Source organism: Ranitomeya imitator, chromosome 7 (assembly GCF_032444005.1).
Source record: "Ranitomeya imitator isolate aRanImi1 chromosome 7, aRanImi1.pri, whole genome shotgun sequence".
Classification (NCBI taxonomy): Eukaryota; Metazoa; Chordata; class Amphibia; order Anura; family Dendrobatidae; genus Ranitomeya; species Ranitomeya imitator.
In genome coordinates, this window is record NC_091288.1 from 62,525,088 (window position 1) to 62,544,900 (window position 19,813).

Genomic DNA, 19,813 nt, shown 5'->3' on the forward strand with positions numbered 1-19,813 from the left:
TAATGGTTACTGGGGATGACCTCCACCAGGATAATTGAAGGAAACCACACTTCACTGTACTGGGACCGTTGGGTTTTACAGCGCGAGATGGAGACGCGCTATGGAACAAAAAGCACTTATTTATACAGTATATTGGATCAAGGATGGTCATTTCGGTTAGCACAGCCCCAAACCGCGAATTGTCTTTTTCTTCAGAAATCCGTAATGTGGCCTTCAATACAGATATGAACGCAGGGTAAAAAGTTTTTTCCTAATCACAGCCTATAAATAAAACTATTCCATTCCTGAGGCTTGGCATTCAGGCAGCCTCTACCCGCACTGAATGTCAATGGGGCTGTATACAGTTAGTAAGTTATACAAAAGCTGCTAATGTCATTAGTGGCACAAACTGCACAATAGGATTTCCCATTCTTGTCATTTCCTTCCAGACAGCAGAGATGAATGGTAACTGCTTACAGGAATGAGTCTGCGCTGGAGCGGTGAGGGCGACCCTGTGTATTGTCTGTGGACGGCTTCTATCTCTCATGCTTCTTCCTGTCTCCCCTGTACAGAGCGCTTATTACTCTGACCTCAGCCTGGCCAATGCTCCGCTCACAGCCAAGTCCCAGCAGCAGTCTGTACACAACGGAAACCGGGTCTGTTCCTTTCCACTCACTTCTCCTCCTTTCTGGTTGACTTATGAATAGTGCATGGTGAATGTATTACCTACCTGGGAAGAATTAAAGAAGCGCTCCTCCTCCCAACAAAATGTGTATCCCCTTAATATGTAGCTGCCATCATATTATATAGCACTGTGTACTTACAATTGCTCATTTTGCCTTTCTACCCTGCTGATTATTCTCTTTTCCATTAGGTCTATGACATCACATGATTTAAAACAGACTAGCTGTGAATCCTCCTAAGCTTTATGTTGAAACAGGAGGTACCGTAATTTTTCCCTGCATGAGTCATCACTGCAAAGGCCCTGTCTGGGAGGAGGAGAGAGCAGCTGGGTCAGGAGTTGAAAACAGGGATGACTCATGCAGGGAAAATAAATTTCCTGTTAATACATCAAGCAAAGAAAACAGAAGAATTAGCAGGGTAGAAAGGCAAAATGAGCAATTGTAAGAACACAGTACATATTACGAGGATAATAATTTTGATGGGAGGAGGAGGAGTACTTTATCTTTAAGTAAGTTGCTATAATCAGCTACGAGAATAGATTTTATATTTGAAGTTTGCAGTTTGTTTGTCGGAGGATTTTATATATGTGAAGTTTATAGTTCATGGATTAGGTGATAACTTATAAACCAGATTAGTTTGCAAACATGGGTCTCAATGATAAGACCACAAACTCTGCATAATGCGACCTTACAGTTCTTCTCCCTTCATCTGTCCTATATTTCTTGCTATTATACATTCAGTAACTTAAATGGATTGTCCACGATTATTGGTCCTAGGGAAGTGAACAAAGAAACAATATTCCCGGACTGGCAATACATATCCTTCGGAGTCCTCTGCCGGTGCCCTGCCATCAGCTTCTTTTGGATTTTGTAAATGAGTGTCATAGTGTTTCTTCTCCTTAGGCTATGTGTACACGTTGCGGATTAGGCTTAGGAATTTCTGGTGCGGATTCTGCCTCTCCTGGCAGAAAACGCACCTGCGGATTTGTCATGTTTTTTGTGTGGTTCCGCAGCGTTTTTGTGCATTTTTGCTGCGGTTTTCTTGCGGATTTGCTGCTTTTTTTACACCTTCGGCTTTCTATAATGGAATGGGTACAAAAACGCTGCAGATTCACAAAAAAGAAGTGACGTGCTACTTCCTTTAAACCGCAGCGTTTCCGCAGCGGATTTTCCGCAAAGTGTGCACAACATTTTTTTTTTCTCATTGTTTTACATTGTACTGTAAATCAATTGCGGATCTGCAGCATTTCTGCACTTCAAAAAATGCTGCGGATCCGCAGAGAATGCGCAACGTGTGCACATAGCCTTAAACAAATTCTAAATACTGCTGCCAGTCAGCTGTCAGTGATTGGCTGCAGCACTCGTACAACTTCCCCACTGAATGTTGATGTCAGGTGACCCATCACAGGATGCATTACTGAGTACACTGGCTCCAGTCTGGGAGTTCAAGTATTTCTTTTTGCCTTTTTCCTAGGTCGTTATTGTTAATGGGTAATGGTCCTATGGTGTACATTTTCGTCATAGGTTGCTAAGAAAATTATGAAGCGGGCTCAAGAGCTGAGCCTGCTTAATTCCAAGCAGATGTCGGCTGTGCTACATATCCAGCATCTACTTGTAACTGCAGCCACAAGAGCGCACAATGTTTTTTTTTTTTTTGTGTATGTGTCTGCGGTTTAACCTTTTAAATGCTGCTGTCAGTCTCTGACAATGGCACTTGAATGATGTCGTAGGCATAAAGGCTTCAAATAAATAACTGGTGCGCTTGTAGAATTGTATTCAAATGCCTCTTTACAACATATTAAATAATGTCCTTAACAATAGAATGACATCATATAAAGAAAAATAATCACACACGTGTATTTCCAAGGAATTTTTCCTTTTTCCACAATAGTTTACAAAGTTTGCAGAGACGTTGAATTCACTTTGAGCCAACTCGGCTGTAGTGACTTTTCGGGACAGACCCCTTTGTCAATCTTGTGGGTTCCTAGTTCATTATGGGTTTAAATTGTAAAAACGATATGATCACCTCCACCACTAAAAATATTCCAGATAATTATGAATCATTTTTATATATAATAATTTATATAATAATAAATATATAATACTAGATAAAATAATATTTTTTGAGTAGTACTACCATAGTGATAATGGTTTTAATACATTTATGTAATAATTCTTATATATTAATAATATCACTACGGTACTACTAGTCGGAATTGTGTGGAAATACAGGGGTAGCCCTTATATAACTATATCGATGGAAAACTACTAATTCATCGCTCTTGGAACAAGTGGAGAAGAAAAAGCTCAAAAATGAGAATTTTGTTGGTCACAAATGGGTGGACAGATGGAAGGGACAAAGACTTTTTTATGAGTAGATGCACACACCGAGCCCCTGCAGTTTTACAGAACCACCATACTTGAAGCTTTAATTGTGCTATGCATTCAGTTCAGTAGGACCGCAGGGCTCCAAATCTTCTCACAGCTCGGGTCCAATATGGCCGCCTGACTGAGGCCTCCCCAAACCTAATTTGAGCTTGTGTTCTCCCTCTAGGACCCATTAGTTAGCCTTCAGGTATCAGACAGTATTCTTTAGACATACTCTGCTTATTTGCAGCTCATATTATAATGGCACATACCTAAAATTTTAAGAATTGTCTGGGATTTTTTTCAGATAACATTGCCAACTAGTTGTGGTTTACTTTCACGGAGCTTTGAGCAAATAAACCTGCTGTAATATGTATGATATATTAACATAGAAATCCACTCAAAATCTTTATGCTTAATTGATAAGCATTAAAAAAAAACAAACAAAATAAAGACAAATAACCAAACGGGGGGATGACCCCCATACAAAGGTAAAGTGGCTCTGGGCAGAAATCAGACATGCCCTTTTTCTCTTACATAGGTCGATCACCAGAGGGCTAAATGTCCTTATATAATACACTTTATTGTATACTTGCCTAACTGTGGAGGTTGGCACCCTAAAATAACAGTGGCACCCCCGCTCCTCAACAACTGCCCCTAGGGTGCCCTATAGATCTATGAATCAATGTGATAAAGGACCATATAAAACATTAATGCTGTCGGCAGGTAAATAAGGTGAAAGGGAAAAGCGATACTTATCCATATGACGCTATTTTCATGATCTCAACGCGTTTCCCCATAATCAGCTTCCTCAGGAGGCCGATGATGACGACTTCCTGATAAGGTAGCAAGCCCAGCATGGTCAACTAAACACATGGATTTTAAGGGGATTTCAATGTTAATATTTGTTTGTTCCCTGAGCAATAGCCTTTTCTTTTGTGACACAATATGTATGATATTACATCACGTCTACATTTAAATTGAAACTCATCTTGTCAATCATTGATGCAAAGACAAAAGTATTCTTTTTTTCCTCGTGTTTTTCTCACACTTTCATCCTCTTTTCCAGCCATCACTATTGAACTGCAACTCTCTACCTTCCAGATCACAGCGGGTGGGTCACTTCTCAGTCAATCCGAAACTTTTTTTTTTTGTCACATTTTCCCACATAACGCCTTATTGTTTCCTTCTCTTATCTGCTCTTCTCGTTGACCTCAGCTGACTGTCTGCTTTCTGTCTTTTTGCTGGTAGGGATCTCTGTATGATGATGGTGTCACCAGCAGTAGCCGTCGATCTTCCAGTTCACGACCTGTGAGATTATTTTCCTTCCTTAAATTCTTCCTTTACAATAATCAGTATATGATCTATAAAATGCTCCAGTTTTGATTTGTTTTGTTTTTTTTGTTCCATTTCTTAACTTTAAAAGCCGGTCTCAAAAATATGGTACAGTGGAAATAAGTGGGAGCGGTATGATAAAAACATCACATTTCTAACATGCTATGAGAGATGAGAATAAAAAGCAGACACAGTATAAAACTACAACAAATCCTGCAATGGAAGATCTGCAGTTTGTAAATAAAAATGTCATTCATTCGTTTGATTCCAATTATGCTTTTTGACAGCACAGACCTTATGCTAATGTAACAACTCCAAAATGTATAAGAAGCTTCTGATCAGGTTTTTAAAGACAGATTTAATGAACTGTTGGTATTAGTTTGCTCTGAGCATTGTGTGCATGCACCATTGAAGATTATCGTAATCCCGCTGTTAAAAAGAAGGGCTCAGCCTACAGTTTTTATCTTTACTAAGAGGAAGTTCAGAGAAATGTCCTCCCTTGTGATTACTATTTCACTACAGAAACGTTTTTATACACAGATATGAGAATTAAATTAGTCTCTTTGTACTTAAGGTGCAGTGGGCCTGAAACTGTGTAGCTTAGGTGTATCCTCTGCACACATTGTATAACAGAGCAGGAATATAAGGAATGTTTGTCTAAGGTGTATTCCCTGGGGACATTTTGTCCATTTGATTATTTTTTTAGGCTACTTTCACACTAGCGTTGTTTTCAATATGTCACAATGCGTCGTTTAGGGAAAAAAACGCATCCTGCAAAGTTGTTTGCAGGATGCGTTTTTGCCCCATAGATTAACATTTGCGACGCATTGACACACGTCGCAACCATCGTGCGACCGTTGCGCCGAGTTGTGGCGGACCACCTGGAGCAAAAAACATTACGTGTAACGTTTTTTGCTGCCAACGGACCGCTTTTTCCGACTGCGCATGCGCGGCCGGAACTCCACCCCCACCTCCCCGCACCTCACAATGGGGCAGCGGATGCGATGAAAATCTGCATCCACTGCACCCGTTGTGCGGCGCAAACAACGCTAGCGTGAAAGTAGCCTAAGGTGTCATTTGGTGCACAGGTCTGCTTAGACAAGCTACCAGGCAGTCTCCATACCTTGTACTGTATCTGTTATAGAGATCCATATTCAGATTCCCTATATTTTATTATTCTCCTATTTCTGTTTCTTTTTCTCTGTCTTGCTAACATTCTTTTCTTTACCTTCCTCTGCTTCATGACTTTGGAAGCCTTCTGAGTACAGTTGTTACCTGGGCTCTGGGTCTCGTGCCTCTTCTCGTGCCAGCTCTGCCCGTGCCAGCCCAGTGGTGAGGACTGCCCTTACTCTGTCCTTTCTTTTAATGCCTTTTTATAAAATGTTTTGTATAAAGTTATGTTAATTTAATTTCAGAAAAATCACCTTTGTCACAAATCAGTGGTAACTGGAGGCATTTCTACTAGTTTTTAGTTATGATTAGAAATTGAGCACGTCAGGGCTTGTTCGCATGTTGCGCTTTTGCCTTTTGAAAAACTGCCATGTATTACCGTACCAGTAAAGAGAATGAGATTTTAGCACATGTTACTTATTTTTTGCTTTTTAAAGAGCTTTGTTAAATCTGCAGCATGTCAATTCTTTCTGTGGTTTTGCAACGTTTTTGGACGATTCAAATGAATCTCCCGGAAATCCTAGCTGTGGAAAACTTGACCAGTATGCAAGACAGCACGCTGTTATATTTGTGCCACACTGCAGCATGTTTGCCAAACTAAATGCAGCAGAATTCTGCCATAATTTGCACAACAATCCTGTCTTGTACCATATTTATGATGTGTTTTAGACACTTTTTTACAATTTGTCTGCCTATGGAGCATAGTTTTGGTGAAATGTAATTTAGCTTATCAAAATTATGGCTCACTTTTCTAGCACAAGGTAAGCCAACTATTAACAAATGGTTGTCCGGCAATTAAGGATTAAAATTCCGTGCAACTTCATTCACATCGTTATAAAAAAAAACTTCTTATTGGCAATCATAAATAACACTACATATGGAGGAGATGATAAAACCACCGCTAGCCGAGTATAAGCCAGATAAAATGTATTTTTTTATTAGATTATAAATTAAAAAAGTGAATTAAAAGTCTGCTACATTCCAGAATTACAGGGACCGAGGTTACAAATTGTGCCACGTGATTGATCCACAATCAGATACAAGTAATGGAATAAATAAACAATGACTGGTACAAAAAATGAATACAAATATGAAAGAAGAAATATTTAATCCTATGACCAATAATTTAGTCAAATAGCACTCAGGATATGAATATAAGTGCAAAGTGCAATATTAAAATATAAAGATACCACCAGAAAAATTAGTACAAAATTAAATACAGCCCAATGGTTGCTCTAATAGTGGATCCTGTTGTATAGGTCACTAGATTAATGGTGTGAGGGCCATGTGTGAGCATATTTGCAGTGAGTCGCTAGCACTCTCAATGACAGTAAGTATATCAAATCATAATAAGCCTAAATCCTGTCTTAGGGTATGTGCACACGTCAGGATTATTTCCTGACAAAATCCTGAGAATTCTGCCAGAAATTCTCGCAGGAATTTGCACGCGGATTTTTTGCGGATTTTTTTTTTTCCTGAATGACCTTTTTGATAGCAAATCCGCAAAAAATCCGGAAAAAGAATGAGCATGTCCGGATTTTTTGCGGGATGCGTTTTTTTTGCAGAAAAAAATGCTAACATCTGCACAAAAAATGCGGAATGCATTCTAAATGATAGGATGCATAATGTTAGCGTTTTTTTACCGGATTTATAGCGTTTTTATGGCGAAAATCCGCAAAAAAAAACGCTAAAAATCCTGACGTGTGCACATACCCTTACAGATAAATGAAAAATGTAGAAATGGGCACTTACAAAAATTAATGGCTGGTAACCTGGGTGTCCCCGTCGCCCCAACGCACGTTTCGTTAGTCTTCCTCAGAATCCTAATCTGCAAATAAAGGAACGCGTTTCAGGCTTACAGTATCCTTTGTTCACAGCGTATCTAGGGCTACTGTTCTCCTGAAATACGTGGACGTTTTTTGCCCGTGTTATATTGGCCGACATGAAGTTTTTATGAACATATGAATGAAGTTACAAGGACTTTTAATCCCTTAGTGTTGGACTATTTGTTTCCTTATTATCTTTTGCTGTGGACAAGCAATGTCCATGCACTGGGCACTGTTGTCTGGACCCTGCCTACAAGGCACATGGTAAGCAGTTCCTCTGGCTTCAGATTGTTATAAGACAATGAATAGGTTTGGTAAACTTAACTAGTCAGGCTTAAAACGACACATAGGCCATAAACAACCGTGATAAATTTGTAGCATTTTAAGACTGTTTGGTCTGTTTGCCCCATCCAAGAATTACAGGTTTGATAAATATACCCCATTATGTTATGAAATATTAATTTTCTTTTTTTTTTTTTTTTTGCATTTTGTTTGCATAATTATCCTTCATATAAAATATTAAAATCCTAAATATCACATGTATGGGCTGAACCATAAAAGTCCTGGGATACTCAAGTTGCTGTATGTATTTAGTGTTGCGTCTCTGAAGATTAACGATTTCATTATCACACAACATTAAACGTTTGCTCTTTAATCAGTCTTCGGACCCCACAGGACCTCCTTTATTTCGCCGTGGGTCCGCCAGTTCCAGTGTCCATTCACAAAGTCGTCTTGAAGATGTGTCTGCTCCTTCCGGCGGCAGAGTGCGAGTGTGTGCGTGCGTGCGTGCGTGTGTGTGTGTGTGTGTGCGCGTGCGTGTGTGGGCATGAAATGTGTTGTGTGGCTGTTGCTTGTTGCTCTATAGAACTTCTAACGCTCGCAGCATTTGTGTGGATTACTAAGCCACTAGTGGAAAATTCCTTGATGAAAAATAAATTCCGAACAGGCTCCATCTTTAACGGTAGAGGTTTGTTACTGCTGAACTAATGCACCCAGGATTTTTACCTTTGTGTACAGAGTTTAACTTCTTTTTATTTTTCAAAATTACAGGTTGAAGAAAGGTCTGACAAAGACTTTGCAGAGAAGGTATTTATTTATTTTTGCTCCTAATACATGAAACTTTTGTATGTAGTTTTCTGTGAGTACTATGTGTGTTTTTCATGGATGACTCTGATACCTGAGATCTGTGGGGTCTGTGTGGCCTAAACGCATGTCCATGATTTTTGGCGGAGTGAAAGTTTGTGAAAAATAGTGGAGATATGTTCGATTTTGAACCACGAGTTGGATGAAAATTGGCAATACCAGCCAATGGGTCTGGAAAAAATCGGGCTGCACTTGGATGACATCCAAATGCAGTCCGAGTTTTATGGACTGTCAGAAAGGCGAAGGTGGAGAATTTTTTTTTTTCATTATTTTTCTCCAGGTACGAGAAAAGCGAACCACACTTGGATCAGAGTCTGATCAGAATAATTGATCTGTTTTTCTCGTACACGGAAAGATCTGATGTGTGAATGAGGCCTAAGAATTAGATACTGTAGAAGGCTCAGCTTAATAATTAGGGGGCATGGCTTTCATTAATGAAAAAAATGGCGCTGAACTTCTAATAAGTATATTATACTAATTTGGCTGTATTCCTTCCTACCACCAATTTGTTAAGACTGTACGAAAAATGTAAGACTCCTTCAGGCATTTTCTTGCATAATACTGTATTGTAATGTTTTGTAAGAGCTTTGAAGAATTACATTACCGCTTTCTCTTACCTTCTGTTCCAGGGCGGCCGGCCTGTCTCTGCATTATCTGCAGCGACTCTTGCTTCTTTGGGTGGGACATCCTCTCGTAGAGGAAGCGGAGACACCTCCTTATCTGTTGATACAGAGGCGTCAATTCGAGAAATAAAGGTGAGTGTGCAAACACAGCAGATTCATCCGTCTATTCGCTAGATCTCTCGTTGTAAGGTCATACCTTGAAGACATACTACGCTAGTGTTTACTGTAGAAGGGTTGTACCACACTAAAGGTACCTTCACACACATAACTATTTCATTAACGATATCATTGCTTTTTGTGACGTAGCAACGATATCGTTAACGAAATTGTTATGCGTGACAGCGACCAACGATCAGGCCCCTGCTGGGAGATCGTTGGTCGCTGGGAATGATCAGGACCTTTTTTTTGGTCGCTGATCACCCGCTGACATCGCTGGATCGGCGTGTGTGACGCCGATCCAGCGATGTGTTCACTGGTAACCAGGGTAAACATCGGATTACTAAGCGCAGGGCCGCGCTTAGTAACCCGATGTTTACCTTGGTTACCATTGTAAAAGTTAAAAAAAAAAAAAACACTACATACTCACATTCCGATGTCTGTCACGTCCCCCGGCGTCAGCTTCCCTGCACTGACTGTCAGCGCCGGCCAGCCGTAAAGCAGAGCACAGCGGTGACGTCACCACTGTGCTCTGCTTTACGGCCGGCCGCCGCTGACACAGTGCAGGGAAGCTGACGCTGGGGGACGTGACAGACACCGGAATGTAAGTATGTAGTGTTTGTTTTTTTAACTTATGCAATGGTAACCAGGGTAAACATCGGGTTACTAAGCACGGCCCTGCGCTTAGTAACCCGATGTTTACCCTGGTTACCCGGGGACTTCGGCATCGTTGGTCGCTGGAGAGCTGTCTGTGTGACAGCTCTCCAGCGACCACACAACGACCTAAACAGCGACACTGCAGCGATCGGCATCGTTGTCTATATCGCTGCAGCGTCGCTAAATGTGACGGTACCTTTAGTATAAAGCAATATTTGCCACCATTGTGGTACGAAAGAAACTTTCCTGTATTATCCATTTGTTCTAGAACCTGTTTGTGTTTGTTCTTTCTTCCTGTCTTCATTCAATTCTTTTTAAAATCTCAAGTTACCCAAAAACTTGTCTGTGAAAGCCCAAGACACCTGCTCCCTTTGTAGGACACATATTTTGTTACACTATGCAAGCTTGTTTACTTTGTTGAATTGTTGCATTAGACGCGGTAATGGCAGCTAAACAGATATGATGGACAAAAGTTTGTTTTCAATTATATAGAAGAAACCTGCTGACGGATTGTCTTAAAGCAAATCTGGTAGTTAGGTGGAGGGTAGATACAGCACCCAGCCTTCACTACTCATACCACAAAAAAGGCAAATAGAGCTTTGCTGCCCATTTTTTCTTTTGATTACTAATGTTCCAGCACTTGAAAGTCAACTGACCATATATCCCTGGCAAATCCGTGATCTCTCTTGGGTGTATCAGAACTCTGATTTATTTTTCTTCTACCACATAGGAGATCCAGACAGTGAGGAGTCACATGTTTACTTGTGGGTTGTTCTTTTTTTTTTTTTCTTGTGCTGCTTTTATGAAATCATGGCATACCTTAAGGCCACGTTCACACCATGAGTGTTTGGTCAGTATTTTACATCAGTATTTTTAAGCCAAAATTAGCCAGGAGTGGGTAAAAAATGCAGGAGTGGTGACCTGTCTCCATTATACTTTTCCCCTGTTCCTTTCCTGGCTTTAGTGTACAAATACTAATGTAAAATACTGACCAAATACTGAACATGGCCAAAGGCTTGTTCACATGTTGTATGTTTACCGCGTGTTTTTTTTCCTGAAAAAACTGCCTTATATTAGTTTAGAAGCAAAGTGAATGACAGTTCTGAAGTCTCATACACAGGCTGCTTTTTTTTTGCGATTTGAAGCATCTTCAGATCTGCAGCATGTCAATTCTTTCAGCGTTTTGTACTGTTTTCACCCATTCAAATGAATTTAAAAAAAACACATACAAAAAAAAACACTAACTATTTGATGCAAATACTTAGTGTGCATATAATAATAATAATAATCTTTATTTATGTAGCACCAACATATTCCGCAGCGATTTACAGTTTAACAGTTTCAAACACAACAGTCATAAGTAACAACGTTAACAATACAATAATTAAAGCGAAATAAGACGACCCTGCTCGTGAGAGCTTACAATCTACAATGAGGTGGGGGGAGATACAAAGTACAGGTGTGTATTTACAATGATGTATTTACAATGATGGTCCAGCCATCTTCAGGGGGTGGAGGATAGATGGAGATACTGAATGGGCTACACACACACACAAACATAAAATGACTTTGATTAGGGAACGTGATAGGCCGCTCTGAACAAATGTGTTTTGAGCGAGCGCCTAAAACTATGCAAATTGTGGATGGTCCTAATTTCTTGGGGTAGAGCATTCCAGAGGATTGGTGCAGCACGGGAGAAGTCTTGGAGTCGGAAGTGGGAGGTACGGATTAGTGCAGAGGTTAGTCGAAAGTCATTTGCAGAGCGCAGCGGCCGGTTAGGCCGATAGACAGAAATGAGGGAAGAGATATAAGGGGGTGCTGCACTGTGAAGAGCTTTGTGGGTGAGAACACGTACTTTGAATTGTATCCTGTAATGAATGGGCAGCCAGTGTAATGATTGGCGAAGAGCGGATGCATCTGAGTAACGATTAGCTAGATAGACGACCCTGGCTGCTGCATTAAGGATTGGCTGGAGTGGGGAAAGTCGAGGGAGGGGGATGCCAATTAATAGAGTGTTGCAGTAGTCCAGGCGGGAGTGGATCAGGGCGACAGTGAGGGTTTTTGTTGTTTCTATGCACATAACATTAAACATGCAAAGAAGAAAAAAAATGAGCTTAACTTGAGTTGGTACACATGCAGAAGTTAAACGCATGTTCACATTGGCCACAACACACTAAAACCAACAAGAGAAAAAGTAAGCAAAAACCCTGATGTAACTAAGTAAAAAAGCAAAGGTGCATTTAAATAACACAGAGTTTTTAGTAATAACTGTTTTTTGATCAAAAAATAGCACAAAAGCCATCCCACCGTGTCAAGGTAACTCTGATCGGGGCAGTCCTACACTGTCTAATATTAAAACCTTACCATGTGTCAATGTTGACCTCAGTGTGAATAAGGGCAGACAAAAGGACTGGGCCTAACCAGGGAACACCAGACTGGGGAAGCTTTATATACAATCTCTAGCTCAGAAACAAGGAGGCCACACTCCAGCTTGCACAGAATGCAACAATACAAAGAAAAAAAACACAAAAATTGAGCTTAACTTGAGTAGGTACACATGCAGAAGTTAAACACATGTTCACATTGGCCACAAAACATTAAAACCTACAAGAGAAAAAGTAAGCAAAACCCCTGATGTAACTACCGTATATACTCGAGTATAAGCCGACCTAATTTTGCCACAAAAAACTGGGAAAACTTAATGACTTGATTATAAGCCTAGGGTGGGAAATACAGCAGCTACCGGTAAATGTCAAAAGTAAAAATGGATACCAATAAAAGTAAAATTAATTGAGACATCAGTAGGTTAAGTGTTTTTGAATATCCATATTGAATCAGGAGCCCCATATAATTCTCCATACAGTTCATGATGGGCCCCATACGATGCTCCATATTAAAATATGCCCCATATAATCCTGCATAAAGGTTAATAATGGCCCCAGAAGATGCTCCATAGACACATTTGCCCAATATAATGCTGCACAAATGCTGATTATGGCTCCATACAGACACTTGCCCCATATACCGTAATGCTCCACAAACGTTAATTATGGCCCCATACAGACACTTGCCCAATATAGTGCTGCACAAACGTTATGGCCCCATACAGACACTTGCTACATATAGTGCTGCACAAACGTTATGGCCCCATAGATGCTCCATACAAACACTTGCCCCATTTGCTGTTGCTGCGATACAAAAAAAAAATCACATACTCACCTCTCTGTTGCTCAGGCCCCCGGCACTTTCAATATTCACCTGCTCCTCGTTCCGGCGCCGCTCCATCTTCAGCGTCTGCTGCACTGACGTTCGGGCAGAGAGCGTGCACTAACCACGTCATCGCGCCCTCTGACCTGAGCGTCACTGCAGAAGACGCTGAAGACGGAGCGGCACCGGAACGGGGAGCAGGTGAATATCGCGCAGCGCTCCCACTCCACGTTATACTCACCTGCTCCTGGAGCTGTGCATTCCCTGCTTCCCCGGCGCTTCAGCTTCTTCCTGTACTGAGCGGTCACCGTTACCCCTCATTACAGTAATGAATATGCGGCTCCACCTCCCATAAAGGTGGATCTGCATATTCATTACTGTAATGAGCGGTACCATGTGACCGCTCAGTACAGGAAGAAGCTGGGGCGCCGGGGACCTGCAGGTACCGCGCCAGGAGCAGGTGAGTATAATTAGACAGCCCCCGCTCCCCCTCCCCTGCCGACCCCTGGGTATGACTCGAGTATAAGCCGAGAGGGGGACTTTCAGCCCCCCAAAAGAGGGGTGACACTCTCGGCTTATACTCGAGTATATGCGGTAAGTAAAAAAAGCAAAAGTGCATTTAAATAACAGAGTGTTTAGTAATACTGTTTTTTTTATCACAAAATAGCACAAAAGCCATCCCTAGGACTGTCCTTATCAGAGTTACCTTGACGCGGTGGGATAGCTTTTGTGCTATTTTTGAACAAAAAACAGTATTACTAAAAACTCTGTGTTATTTAAATGCACTTTTGCTTTTTTACTTGGTTACATCAGGGTTTTTGCTTACTTTTTCTCTTGTAGATTTTAAAGAAGAAATAAGTAGCTTTTGGTATAGGGTCCTAATCACAAAATTGCTTAATTATATTTTTTTCCTTTTATTGTGATAGTCCCTTGGGAGTGATTTCTTGATTTGTTTTTTGTCTTTTTGCAGCTATATACGTAATGGTTTTCGGCATAGTTTCTTTCTAATTAAGTTTGTATGTCTAGTTTTGCATAAATCAGTAATCAGAATGCCTTGGTCAGAAATAATATTCCTTTATTCCTGAAGTCTTTGTAACCGCAGTAAGTGTTATAGGTTGGGAGTATTTAGGTTCTGAGTATTTGGAGCGTTGTCGTTTTGTCCTGATGTCATTCTGGATTAGGGAGCGCCTGGACTATGTAGGTCTTCTGTAGGGGCTGAGCTCTCTCCCAGCTGTGCACAGCGGTCTTGCCCCCAATCTGCTAATCTTTCTGCCACTGGTTGAATATGCATGTGACGTTCTGTCTAATCCCCAGCAGGAATGCTACATCATACCAGACCTGTGCTTTCTTCTAGATTGTTTCCATCTTTGTTTTATCTGCTGCTTTATTCCTATGCATTCTGTGTCCCTCTGTCAGGAGATCAGTGAGTTAAAGGAGCAGATTGAGGATGTGGAAGGCAAATACATGCAAGGGCTGAAGGAGATGAAGGTACTGCTCTGTGTGACACTAATCTTTCATAGGGGCATAACAGACATATGGTGTGCACACCTTCATCTAATATTCCTGGACTACTAATTTTTTTTTTTTCCACTAATAGCTCAAATTTTTATTTTTGGATTTTAAACATTTTGCTGTTATTATTTCTATTATTAATATTTCTATTGCCTTTTAGGACTCCTTGGCAGAAGTGGAGGAGAAGTATAAACGGTCTATGGTGACAAATGCCCAGCTAGACAATGAGAAAACATCCTTGCAATATCAAGTGGACACTCTCCGGGAGGTTCTGCTGGAGATGGAGGAAGAAGTGGCAGAATCCAGACGTCAGTATGAAGATAAGCAGAAAGTGAGTTGTGGAGCCTACTTTAGCAGTCCTTGACCGAAAACCCCTTTAATACGGGAGCTGTCACAAGGACCAGGTGATCGGGCTACCAAGACAAGTAGCAAACAAGCTCATTTTCAAGCCATAGGTGATGAAATGGTCAATGAAGGTGGCACAGTACTGTATACAGTCTTAAGCAAGTATCTGGTTTGCTTAAAATCTATCAATATTCTTATTTATTTTCCTTTTTTTTTTTTTTTGCTCTGTTTTTTTTCATTGCCTTTTTCCAAGAAATGTTATTTCTCTGATGACATAGCCTTATGAGGGCTTGTTATATATGCTATATATATATATATTTTGCAGGACTATTTGTAGTTTTGAAATGCACCATTCATTTTGCTACATAATGTATAAAAAAAGGAATTGAGGAGTAAAAACAGCAATTCTGCCATTTTTACCTTTCTGGCTGTATAGTGTAAATGTTTGAAATTTTTTTTCTAGTTTGGACGATTACACATACAGTGATACCAAATATTTTATTTTTATAGATTTCACAATTTATGTTTTGGTATAGAAGGGTGATTGAAACTTCTATATTTGTGATTCATTTTTTTTTTTTTACACTATCTTTTTAATATTTCTTACATTTATTTTTTTATTTTTAAGTTGCGTTAGGGGAGTTAAACATGTGATCACTTGATCCCTTATGCAATCCACTGAAATACGGTAGTATTGCAGCTTCTTGAACAATGAATGGTTGCATCATACACTATTGTATATTAGCAGATGCAGATTTCGTTAGAATGACCTAATGCCATTAGTCATTGTTTTTCGAGCACTCGCCTTCATTTCTGTTCCTTCTTTTACGTGTCCCAGACGTTGCCCTAATCTCTGATTCGTGAATTGTATATTGTGCACAAATGATGACATGATTTCCCTATATTAACTCTGCTGAGGTTACATGTAATTACAAGGGTAAATTTGCACATTTTTGGGTTTCTGTATGTTTAAAGCCTCTTGTTTTCTTGCCAGGAGTGTGAGCGGCAGAAACACGAGCAGGGTGTCCTTCGTTTTCAACTCTCAGAGATGAAAGAGGCTTTGGAGCAAAGAGAAGCTCTGATGACGGTGAGGAAGGACTGTTGGAATTAATTGGTTAAAATAGCTCAGGTTTTATTGCTCTTCTCATTAAGCTTTATTATTTGCCTTTAATGAAAAATTGTAATTTAGCGTTACAAAATAAGAAAGCTTTGAGTGATTGCCTATCATGAACAGTTGTAGATGGATGGAGTGTTAGCCTCTTTGCTCTGTTGCTGATTCCTGTTTCTTCTCTTTCTTGCCAGTTCTGACTTTTTTTTTTGCTTTTTCTTGAATATTCTGTCTTTTTTTCTTTGTTTGCTGCCCTTTGCCAACCATTAGGAAATTCGCCAACTGCAACAGAAACAAGAAATCGGTGACCGTGAGATCTGTGACCTCAAAGAAACCATAGAGTGGAAGGATAAAAAAATAGGGGTACGATTCCTTGTTTAGGGTGTCTGTTAGCTATTAGGAGCTAAGCGGCTGCCACAAGAACTGGGAATTAACTTGATGGTTACTGAGCTCCCAAAAGTAGAAAGAATCTAGCCTTCATATGAACACGGTCTAAATACTGTGCTCACACCAACATAATATACGGCTTTGTGCAAAAAATGTATATTTCATTCCAATAAAATGGATAAGACACATTTTTATGGGGGTTATATATATATATTTGGTAAATTCCAATAATATCAAAGTTTAATGGATGCTTAATTTAAATTGCATAGCTAAAAGCTCTTAACATATATGTATTCATAAAACCAGTGTGATATAAAGCGGGTATCACAGGAACAGACATTTGTCTGGACTTCCTGACAGTAAGGCTAGGTTCACATTGCGTTAGGGCAATCCGTTAAGCGCATAGCGCTAGCGGATTGCGCTAACGCAATGTTTATTTTGGGGCCGCGTTCGCAGTCCCCGCTAGCGCAGATCCCCGATCTGCGCTAGCGAGGGACGGACCTCGGACGCTGCCAGCAACGTCCGAGGTCCATCACAAAAGAAAGGCACATCGCTAGCGCGTGCCGAAAGTGGCATGCGCTAGCGATGCACTACAGGCAGAAATCACATTGCTGTCAATGGGTGCGCTAAGGGACCCGTTGCACGGCGTTAATTGCGACATTTTCGCCGTGCAACGCAGTCCGTTAGCGTTAACCCATTAACGCAATGTGAACCTAGCCTTACACCATTGAGGAACAATACAGAAAGCCGCTATCCTGCCAGAACTAGCTGATAACAGAAAACAAGAGAATGACTTTAACCAAACACCAAATGTCAATGTGCTTTAGATGAACCCTAGATGCACTTTAAAGGTTCCCATAAACATTAGTGGAAAGTCGGTGAGATTTTTCGACCATCTCATCTATTTGGGGACGTCCCTTGTCAGATAATGTTGTGGGGACAGCAGGACTTCACAGTTGGCATTTTAATGCCTAATCCGTTTGCTTTCAGGAAAGGTAAGCGGCAAGAAGAGTCTGGCAGAGGCTTTCTCCTCTCTCCATGTTGAAAACTCTTAAACATTCTGCTGAGCCAAGCATTCATGTATAGGGGGGAATCGGGAGAGATCGGTCAATAGTTTTCTCATGTGTACAGCCAATTTAGATAGCTGGGGAGAAATCTCGATTTCTTTCTACATTCCCCATACACATGAATACTCATTTATGTGTTCCCTATGTGGAGAGCAGAGTAATCCGTGGCTGGGCTGATTTAGCAGCAGCATATCCAGCAGGAGAACAGATGGAGGGGCATTTGTATTAGAACTGCACGCTCCTTACCTCCTCAACATCATCTGACGGAGAACATTGGGGGTCCTCGAACATATCACACATTGGGCGGATTCCACAGAAATCATTGCATGTGGCTTTAACGTGTATGTGGGCCTGAATATTCCAATTAATCAAGTTGAATTAGATCTTCAAGTGTACATAATATTATCAAATATGGAAGATTTTACCTCTAAACCCTACACACTAATATGTGGGACTGCAAATGTTCACATTTGTGTTTTTACGTTTTTCAATATCGTGTTGCATTTTCTTTCTCTCTGAACCCTGGAAGTGCAGGCTCTGGAGAGACAAAAAGAGTTTTTTGATCCGGTTCGGAGTGAGCGAGATGCCCTCAGGGACGAGGTGACCCAGCTAAGGGACACATTGAAGGTACAATGGATACACTTTTATTCTGTTTTATTATGTATAGCATTGTGAGGTCCATGCATATGATATAACGGACACCATCTGTAAAGGAGGGCTATGAAATGATTAAAGGGAGTCTTCTATTGATTGGCGATATCTGCCTTGTAGTCTTAGAGTAGCAACCAGCTGAAATCTTGTGGTGGTTGGTGGTTATACCAGAATATTAATATTGCCACCAGGAGATGGAGTAAAAAGGGGGGACAGCCTTGTATGCACAATACAACATATCAAACCTCTTTGTCTAAGAATTGTAGATTGATCACAGTGTACCATTGTTTGAGCTACAGGAACGGTCTCCCAGCTGCAATTTTACATCTATGCCAGAGGTGCCGACCACTGCAGAAGAATGATCATGAGATTTGCAATAAAATATATTGTCTCTCTCTGTGGCATCCACTTGCATTGCTGTGAAGAAAAAAGTCTTAAGAAGGAAAATGCTGAGATTGTTAGATAAGTTGACTTGTAACAAGAAATACCTTGTACTGTCATACTTCAGACTCCCACAGCTTTTCCCATCTAATGTTGGCAGTCGCAGATAAAAAAAAATTTTTCTCCGTTTTTGGAGAAAAAAAATAGGGATTCAATGTTCTTAAATGTGAGACTATTAAATGTCATTGCTGTTTACATTGATGATTAGAAAACATGTTTAATAAATTGCGGTAACTACCGGTACCTGCTTTCCTTTAACCGTAGCTTTCAGAATTGCTTAGTTTGTTAGTTCCTGTCTTGCTGGAAAGGCTTTCTCGCTAACTGTATCCACCACGTGACTTGTCATTTCTTCAGCAGCTGACTTTTAGTTCATTCTGTTGCATTTAGAAACACGGCATCGTGCTGGACTCTGACGGTACCCTGAATGGTGACTCTTCAATAGAAAACCATGTAAATTTCGATGGTCCGCCAGATCCTCCTATCCGGGCTGTGTCAATGGGTAAGTGATAGTGTGCGCTCTTCTCTCTCTCTCTTTTTTTTTTTTTTTTTCAAGCTTCTCCGAGCCGTTTCTCTTTCCACTAACCCTGCATGCCGTGCTTTGTATAACTTCTGCAGCCTATTACCTTGTAAGGGTATTCTTCATCCAAACCAGACTCCTTGTTCCAAAGTAGAAGTAGACGGCTGTATAAAGGCAAGCTAGGCTATAAAACAAGTATCAGATGTAGACTGCAGGCGTTGTTCACACCTGGATCGAGCTACTTTGTCTGGTAATTATTAGTTATTTGTGGTTTGTAGTCTTTCCCGTTCTGTACATGAAAGGGCTACGGTCTTATTTGTGATGAGGCACGGGATTATCGGAATGTTCTAATCTTTGGCACTAGCTGTAGAAGATCTCAACCTGGCTGCCTTGTTCCTTTTTTTAAATAATCAAAGTGCCTTAAATATTTAAGGAAATCTTTTTCTAATCCCAATCAACCTGTTTTTTTTTAATCTAGTTACAGAAGATCACCGCATTTATATTTCACAGGTCTTGCTGATGTAGCAATAAAGTTTTACTGTCATTTTTAAGTATTTCGCAGCAAACTGAACCCTTCCAGAGTAGACTGAAGAATCTCTTTTCAGACTGTAAAAAAAATCTGCTTTGCTGTATGTTTCT

The 19,813-nt window shown here is 40.5% G+C and overlaps 1 protein-coding gene across 30 annotated transcripts in view; it reads left to right on the forward strand.

Moving 5' to 3' along the window:
* The window catches only part of LRRFIP1 (LRR binding FLII interacting protein 1), a 149,198-nt gene that overhangs the window by 106,797 nt on the left and 22,588 nt on the right, over positions 1–19,813 (forward strand). For 13 of the 30 annotated variants that reach the window (XM_069733370.1, XM_069733374.1, XM_069733371.1 and 10 more), the window contains 11 exons: positions 552–635; positions 4,099–4,143; positions 4,281–4,340; positions 5,619–5,696; positions 8,411–8,446; positions 9,133–9,258; positions 14,819–14,989; positions 15,998–16,090; positions 16,382–16,474; positions 18,100–18,192; positions 19,045–19,156. In XM_069733370.1, the coding sequence (XP_069589471.1) occupies positions 552–635; positions 4,099–4,143; positions 4,281–4,340; positions 5,619–5,696; positions 8,411–8,446; positions 9,133–9,258; positions 14,819–14,989; positions 15,998–16,090; positions 16,382–16,474; positions 18,100–18,192; positions 19,045–19,156 (991 nt within the window). The remainder of the gene's footprint in view (positions 1–551; positions 636–4,098; positions 4,144–4,280; positions 4,341–5,618; positions 5,697–8,410; positions 8,447–9,132; positions 9,259–14,818; positions 14,990–15,997; positions 16,091–16,381; positions 16,475–18,099; positions 18,193–19,044; positions 19,157–19,813) is intronic. The other 17 variants (XM_069733376.1, XM_069733379.1, XM_069733354.1 and 14 more) reach the window with 6 other exon arrangements.